The sequence below is a fragment of the Otolemur garnettii genome, unplaced genomic scaffold (assembly GCF_000181295.1).
Source record: "Otolemur garnettii isolate 467f Iridium unplaced genomic scaffold, OtoGar3 scaffold00090, whole genome shotgun sequence".
Lineage (NCBI taxonomy): Eukaryota > Metazoa > Chordata > Mammalia > Primates > Galagidae > Otolemur > Otolemur garnettii.
In genome coordinates, this window is record NW_003852485.1 from 7734730 (window position 1) to 7743084 (window position 8355).

At 40.6% G+C, this 8355-nt stretch overlaps 1 protein-coding gene across 1 annotated transcript in view; it reads right to left on the reverse strand.

Annotated features, from left to right (window-relative positions):
* The window catches only part of ABCB11 (ATP binding cassette subfamily B member 11), a 109065-nt gene that overhangs the window by 11598 nt on the left and 89112 nt on the right, over positions 1-8355 (reverse strand). The window contains exons 22-23 of the mRNA XM_012808456.2: positions 2585-2788; positions 969-1210 (exon numbers count right to left, since the gene is read on the reverse strand). Of these exons, the coding sequence (XP_012663910.1) occupies positions 969-1210; positions 2585-2788 (446 nt within the window). The remainder of the gene's footprint in view (positions 1-968; positions 1211-2584; positions 2789-8355) is intronic.

The window sequence follows — 8355 nt, forward strand, 5'->3', positions numbered from 1 at the left end:
AAAAAAAAAAAAAAAAAAAAAGAAGAAGAAAAAGAAGAAAAAGAAAAGAAAGAAAAAGGCTTTTCTTGCTGGGGTGGCCATAGTGGAGAAGGAGAGTCGTGCTGGAGACAGATGTCAAGTGAAAAGGGAGGACTCATGGCTAGAAAAATGGACTGGCACAGGATGGCTTTCCTAATGCCCCACGCCCTCCTCAGCCCCTCCCCACCACACAAATACACAGGCGCCCTGCTCCCCGGCATCCTGAGGCTCTCACTTCTGGAAATGTGAGAAACCAGACTGAAGATGATCTTACAGAAAAGCAGGCTCTGGGGCTATAAAAAAAGGAATGGACATCCCCTGTCTGGCCTATGCTGTCTCCGCCTCGGGGGGTGTCAGCTTTGTCCTTTTTGCAAGAGAAGAGTAGAGTTCAAATAGGAGAGTTCTATGAGCCATCTTATTCAAGGCCTCTGGATTTTCTCAGCATTAACCAAGGGGGTAGATTGTGTGTAAAAATGATCACATTAATTTACCCTACTATAATACAGCCCTTTGCCTTATGGCTTTTTATACTCCTCTCATCAAAAAGTGGATCCTATTTCTCTGTTCTTCAAACCTCCATTGTGTGACTTTTTTGGCCAAAGATACATTAGAAAATGTGAAGCTTGGAGACACTCGAGAAGGGCTTGCACGCCGGGCCTTGCCCTCTCTTGCTGCACTGGGAACTCTGAGACTACACAGTGACAAAAAGCTCACTGGCTAGAGGGGCCACGCAGAGCCAGAAGTACATACACTCGGAAGGCTGGGGGAGTCAGCCTGGGCCAGAAGAGCCACCTGACAACCCGCAGCATCTTGAGAAATAATCAATTCCAGCCGTTTAAAGATGCCAAGCTTGAGGTGGCTTGTGAAGCAGCAGAAAAGGTAACCGACAGAACCGGGCCAATCTTTCCTAGAGTGTTGACCTCTTATGACCTGGGCTGGACCGTCCTCACCTGAACACATAGCTGAAGTGCAGCCCCTCATTGGGGATTAAGTAGCCTCCGTATCTGTAGGAAGCAGAATTAGCAACATACACTACGCTTTGGGAAAAGCCAAAGCACAATCCGTAAACATTCGCTTTCCGAATGGCCGTCTTGAAAGGCTTCTCCAGCTCAGTCTCAAATGCTTCAATGAACCACCTCTCCTTCCCGATTCCAGCAACCGTGCGGATATTGCTGAGAGCTTCACTTGCAATCTGAAGAATGAAAAAGAGTTTTAAGAATAAAAGAGCAGAAATAATTCCTTTCGTGAAATTTAAATGGTGGCATGGATTAGATCTGGGCGCAGGGCGGGCTGTGGCACAGATCAAAGATGAAGGTGCCCTCTGGGAATGCAGAGAGGATGCCGGAGATCAACCAGCTGGGCCATGAGATAATTTTTCAGTTAAATTCAAGTTCTACTTAATTCTGACACAGCATAGCTTTGCGGCTTCCACTTGTGGCAGGGGGTGGGGGTGGGAGTACACATGGTTATCCCTGAAAGGTTTTTAGCTTCTTTGTCAATTCATCTGAAATGTATAACATGATTTCTTTAGATGTGTTCTGAGACAAACTATTTTTTAATAATACAAATTAAAAATTGAAGATATTAAATTCTACTTTCTTAAAATATTAATCTTACTGAATGTATGACCTTCTGGGTACAGGACATAGTTACAAGAGGGAGTCTACCTAACAAATTCCAATACTGTGATTTGGTTATTTGTACTCTCACATTAACCTGAAATAAAAAATAAACATTCTACCTCTGTGAAAAAATATTAATCCTACCAAATACTACATAATTTAAAATTAAGTAGGAATATTTTCTTTTCATCTAAACTGTGATTTTGCACTTGTTTCATTCCCACTCTAGAAATAATAATCACTACTTCTGAATTAGAGTCCTGACCCACCAAAGCACAAAGGGATCCCACTTTCTGTCACTGACATCTGAAGGGCTGGTGGCTTTTGGCTTTTGCCTACTTGAGCAGTTGTTCACATTCCATCTCTTAATAGAGACAAACCTGAGATTATAGTGAATTTGTTGAGAGAGAGGTTTCCTACACCTCATAAACATCTATACCACTTTGCCCTGGTGACCAGACATTAATTAGAACGTACTTTTTAAAAATGCATAACTCAAACCTAAGTATATTCAAAACCTAAACTGCATCTCATAATTCAAGCCCCAAACCTAGCAGACTCTAAAGAGTGAAAATTAAAAGCTGTGTGACATCAACAGTAATAGCTCCTCTCTGCATAGACAGCATGGGCAACCAGGAAGCAGAAAAAACCTCACAGACAGAAAACTGAGCAAGCCACCCCAACAGGTGAGAATACAGCAAATCAGGACACAAATCACTACTGGAGAGAAATTGAATGTGCAACCCTGTGTCACCCCTTACTTCTCCATGCCTGCTCAAACCAGAGCATTGAAGCTTTGGGCTCACATGGAAAGGGTGTGTGAGGTTTCTGACTGTGCATGCCTGTGGGCTGGCAGCTTCCTGAAGTCTCTTTATACTACAATTTTTAACAGTTTGATAATCACTCAGCCATAAGCAGCCTGAAAATTAGGTCTGGAAGATTACCTGTCCCACTCTCTCCATAGCCTGCTTGTCCTTGGAGGCAAATCCTGTCAACATTCGGGTCTGCACGGCTCCTGACAAAGCCAAGAAGGGGAAGAAGCACAAGATGACCAGGCTCAGCTTCCAGCTAAAGAGGAAGGCAATGATTATGGCCACAGTGACATTGGTGAAGGAATTGACCATCATTCCGATTTGAGAGCCTGCAGCCTGAAACCAAAAGAAGTCAACCCATCTCAGACAGTCTGTCTTACCAAATGCCCTCATGTGAAAAGGCGATTTTACACCAGAGATTTTTAAAAATTGGGACAAAAGTCATATAACAATCTTGATCACTTTAGCCATTTCTAAGTATATAATTCAGTGTCATTAAAAACATTCACACTGTTGTCTATCATCGCATCTATACCCAAAAGATTTTTGTCATCCCTAACAAAAACTCTGTAGCCATTAAACAATAACCTCCCCTTCTTCCCTCCCTCCAGCTCTTGGTGACTTCTCTTCTATGGATTTGCCCAGTCTAGGCAGCTCATGCAGGTAGATCACCTCGTATTTATCCTTCTGTGTCTGCTTATTTTGCTAAGCACAATGTTTTCAAGGTTCATCCGTGTTGTAGCATGTGTCAAAATCTCATTCCTTTTTAAGGCTGAATAATATTCCATTGTCTGTATTTACCACATTTTGCCCATTTATCTGTTGGTGGACACTTGGGTGTTTCCAACTTTCAGCTATTGTGAACGCTGCTGCTATGAACACTGGTGTGCAAATATCTGTTCATGTTCCTGCTTAGGATAGAGACCTAGGAGTGGACTTGCTGGGTCATATAGAAGTTCTTTGTTCCAAAAGTTAAGTTCTTTTAAATGATGAGCTTGTCTAAAGTATTTGAAGACAGGATTAATAAAAGCCTACTTGATTCACAGCTTCTCAGAGCTCATGTATTGACTAATCTCATTTTATGTATGTCAGACCTAGAGCAGCCTGAGATTAATGCCGCCCTAAGCAGCAGCTGCACATGTGGCCGGTACCTATGCATTTGGCTTGATTGAAGACACCCAGGGATTGGGCTTGCATTATTATTACTTATTATTTGATGAAGATTAATGATTGCTGTTTAGTTATATTTTTGAAGTCAATATAAGACTGTTACAAAATCCCACTGGGATTCTCGTTGAAGTTATTATGTTCATTAGTACAGAGTTGCACACTACCTTAACACACACACAGCTGTCCAGCCAATGCAGACAGGCAACATGGATTCAGGTCCAATATAGGGAGAGGATGGACTACTGCGGCAATTATTATCCATACTAACCAGAAGTATTCAATGGTTCCAAGTCTTTGTTTCAGCTGTAGCTAGCTAGCTATGACCAAAATTTGCTGTACTCTCTGTAGAGGATACTTAGGTGGGGAGAGCTACATGGTTTTTTATTAAAATTATAGAGACCCAGCACTATGCAAGACAAAAAAAGGAAAACAACCAAAGTAAGCAGTTACTGATCATCAGGTGCTAAAGCAAGAATAATCTGGATCTTTATACTGTATTGAAAACACAAATGAAATATGAAATTGTGTTCCAAAGCATTCCCATGTGTTGATACTAATTCCTCTGAAGACTAGAATGCTAAGTTGAGAATTTCTCATTTGTGTATTCACGTTCATAGCAGCGTTACTCACAATAGCCAAAAGGTGGAAACTACCCGAATGTCCACCAACAGGTGAGTGGACAAACAAAACCTGATATACACAGTCAAGAAGCTTTATGCAGCCAGAGAGAGGAATGTAACTCTGATACATGCCACAGCACGATGAACCCTAAAATATTATGTGAAGCGAAGAAAAGGACAAATATCACAGATTGCACTTGGAGGAGGGGTACAGAGTAGTCCACTGCATAGAGATAGAAAGTAGAATGGCGGTTGTCAGGGACGGAGGGGAGTTGGCTGGGGAGCTATTGTTTCCATGGTAGAGAGTAAATAAAGTATTCCTGGAGATGAACAGTGGTGATGGCGCCATAATAATATAACAGACTTAATGCCACTGAATTGTACACTCACCATAATTAAAACAGTAAATTTTATGTTATGGATATTCTATCATAATTTAAAAAAGCATTTCTGGTTGGCAAAGACTGTCCAGCACTACAAAATAATTGAAGAGTGAAAGAAGGAGGGAGGGGTGGGGAAAAGGAAGAGCAGAGAGAGGGAAGGAGGGAGGGCGGCGGGGTGTGACACACCTTTTGGGGGCAAGACACGATTGTAAGAGGGACTTTACCTAACACATGCAATCAGTATAACCTGGCTTCTTGTACCCTCAACAAATCCCCAACAATAAAAAAACAAAAAAGTCCACGGCACCTATGGCTCAAAGGAGTAGGGCGCCAGCCCCATATGCTGGAGATGGCAGGTTCAAACCCAGCCCTGGCCAAAGAAAAAAAAAAGTCAAATAAGCAAACAACAAAAAAAAGTAATTGAAAAGCAAGTCTGCAGTTTTTCTTTGGAATACCATTATTTTGTTTCCTTTTACATTTTATTCAATTGATTTTTTTTTAAATGTAAAAAATAATGCAGACTAAGATACAAATAAAATGTATACATATAAAACAATATACATATATTTTCTGATAGTTTTTTTTCACAAAAAGGGATAATACTCTACATGTTACTTTGTATTTTGGTTTTATTCACTTATCAACGTAACATGACCATCCTTCCATAGCAATATGCATATATATATATATACACACACATATATATCACTTTAGAAAATAGCTGTGTAATATTTCTTAATAGGGATGTATTATAATTCATACAATTATTTCCTATTGATGGATATTTAGGTAGAGTCCAGAGGATTTTATAAAGTTTTGGGTCAATATAAAAATGATCAATATTCTTGAACACACATCTTTACAAAATAGGAGAGAACTTGGTTATGAGAATTCTGATCAAAGAATTAGTTCACAAAATGAATTTCTGGTTGGCAAGGACAGTCAGACATTCCAGAGTACCTGAAAAGCAACTACAAAGTTTTCCTTTGTGATAACATTATTTATTATTACTCTCCAAAAAAATTATTTACTGTTATTCTCCAAAAAAGTGGAAAGGACGCATACATTGTATGAGAGTATCAGTTACTCCTCCCCTCAATATGGGCAATTGTCATTCTTGATACTTTTAGGAGTACCATACATAATAGGGATATCAATCTTTATATAAATGTTTTTCTCGTTTATTAGTTGTTTATAAAAAGTTTTAAATCTTTACAGAATCCAACAAGTCTTGGGAGTATTGAAGTTTTTGTCTTGCTTAAGAGAATCGCCTTCGCTCCCACTCTTATTTTTATTTTATTTTTATTTTTTCGAGACAGCCTCATTCTATCCCCTCAGGGTGGAGTGCTGTGGTGTCATACTTCACAGCAACCTCACACTCTTGGACTGTAGCAATCCTCCTGCCTCAGCCTCCCAAGTAGCTGGGACTACAGGTGCCTGCCATGACACCTGGCTATTTTTTTTCTATTTTTAGTAGAGACGGGTCTCCCTCTTACTCAGGCTGACTCCCACTCTTCTTACTCAACAGTGTTTGGAAGTTCTAGTCAACAAGATGAGAAAAGAAAGTAAAATAACTGGTGAATATTAAATAAGGAAACAAGAGATGCAATGATCTTTCTTTGCACATGCAGGCATAGCTTGTTTTATTGAGCTTTGCTTTGCTGTGTTTTGAAGATACTGTTTTTTTACAAATGGAAGGTTAGTGGCAACCCTGAGTAAAGCACGAGTCTATTGGTGCCATTTTTCTAACATCATGTGTTCGTTTCATGTTTCTGTGTCATGCTTTGGCTATTCTCCCGATATTTTGAACTTTTTCATTATTATATTGGTTGTGGTCATCTGTAATCAGTGGTTTCTTTTTTCTATATGGACAGAATCTCACTCTGTCACCCCAGATGAATGCGGTGGCATCATCATAGCTTTCCACAATCTCAAATTTCTGAGCTCAAGCTATCCTGCTGCCCTAGCCTCCCAAGTAGCTGGGACTACAGGTGTGTGTCATGCCTCTCTAATTTTTTCTATTGTTAGTAGACACGGGGTCTTGCACTTGCTGAGACTGGTCTCAAACTCCTGAGCTAAAGCAATCTTTAGGCTTTGACCTCCCAGAGTGCCAGAATTATAGGCATGAGAGATCAGTGGTCTTTAACCTTACTATTGTAATTATTTAAGTGCCAGGAACTGAACTCATATAGGATGATGAACTTAATATATATTGTATGTGTTCTGGTTGCTCCACCAATAGGCCTTACCTTAGTATGTGTTCTGATTGCTCCACCAACAGGTCTTGTTATTTCTCTACTCCCTGAGACACAACAATGTTGAAAGTAGGCCAATTAATAACCCCCTAAGTGGTCAAGTGAAAGAGGTACACAGCTCTAACTTTCTTTTTTTTTTGAGACGGAGCCTCAAGCTATCCCCCTGGGTAGAGTGCCATGGCATCACACTCACAGCAACCTCCAACTCCTGGGCTCAAGCGAGTCTCCTGCCTCAGCCTCCCAAGCAGCTGGGACTACAGGCGCCTGCCACAACGCCTGGCCATTTTTTGGTTGCAGCCATCATTGTTGTTTCGTGGGCCCGGGCTGGGGATTCGAACCCGCCACCTTAGGTGTATGTGGCTGGCGCCTTAGCCGCTTGAGCCACAGGCGCCGAGCCGCACAGCTCTAACTTTCAACCAAAAGCTATAAATGACTAATCTTAGGAAGACATGTTGAAAGCCAAGATAGGCTAAAAGCTAGGCTTCTTATGCCAGACAACCAAGCTGTAAATGCAAAGAAGAAGTTCTTGAAGGAAATTAAAAGTGCTGCTCCAGTGAACACACAAATGATAAGAAAGTGAAAAAGTCTTATTGCTGACAGAAAAAGTTTCAGTCATCTGGATAGAATATCAAACCAACCACAACAAAGCCTGATCCAGAGCAATGCCCTGACTCTCTTTAATTCTATGAGGGCTGAGAGAAGTGAGGAAGCTACAGAAGAAAAGTTGGAAGCTAAGCAACAGAGGTTGGTTCATGATGTTTAAGGGAAAAACCATCTAAATAATACAAAAGTGCAAGGCGAGGTAGCAAATGCTAATGTAGAAGCTGTACAAGTTACCTAGACAATCTAGCTAAGGGAACTGGTGGAAGTGTCTACATTACACAGATTTTCAACGTAGATGAAACAGTCTTCTATTGGAGGATGCTGCAATCTAGAACTTTCATAGCAAGAGAGGAGGAGTCAATGCCTGGCTTTAATGGACAGACTGACTCCCTTTTTGTCAGGAACTTATGATGACTTTGACTTGAATCCAGGGCTCATTTACCATTCTGAAGATTCTAAGGCTCTTAAGAATTATGCTAAATCTATTCTGCCTGTGCTCTAGAAATAGGAAAACAAAAACTGAATGATAGTACATCTGTGGGCAGCAATGTTTTAAGCCCACTCTTGAGATGTACTGCACACACAAAAAGATCCTTTTCAAATTATTACAGCTCACTGATGATGCCTTGAGTCACTCAAGAGCTCTGATGGAAATGTCCCAGGGGATCACTGCTGTTTCCATGCCTGCTAACACAGCATCCATTCTGTAGTCCATGGATCAGAGAGTAATTTCTATTTTCAAGTCTTATTAAGAAATACATTTCATGAGGCTGTAACTCCCATAGATAGTGATTCCTGTGATGGCTTTGGGGAAAGTAAATTGAAAACCTTCTGGAAACAATTCCCATTCTAGATGTCATTAAAAACATCCA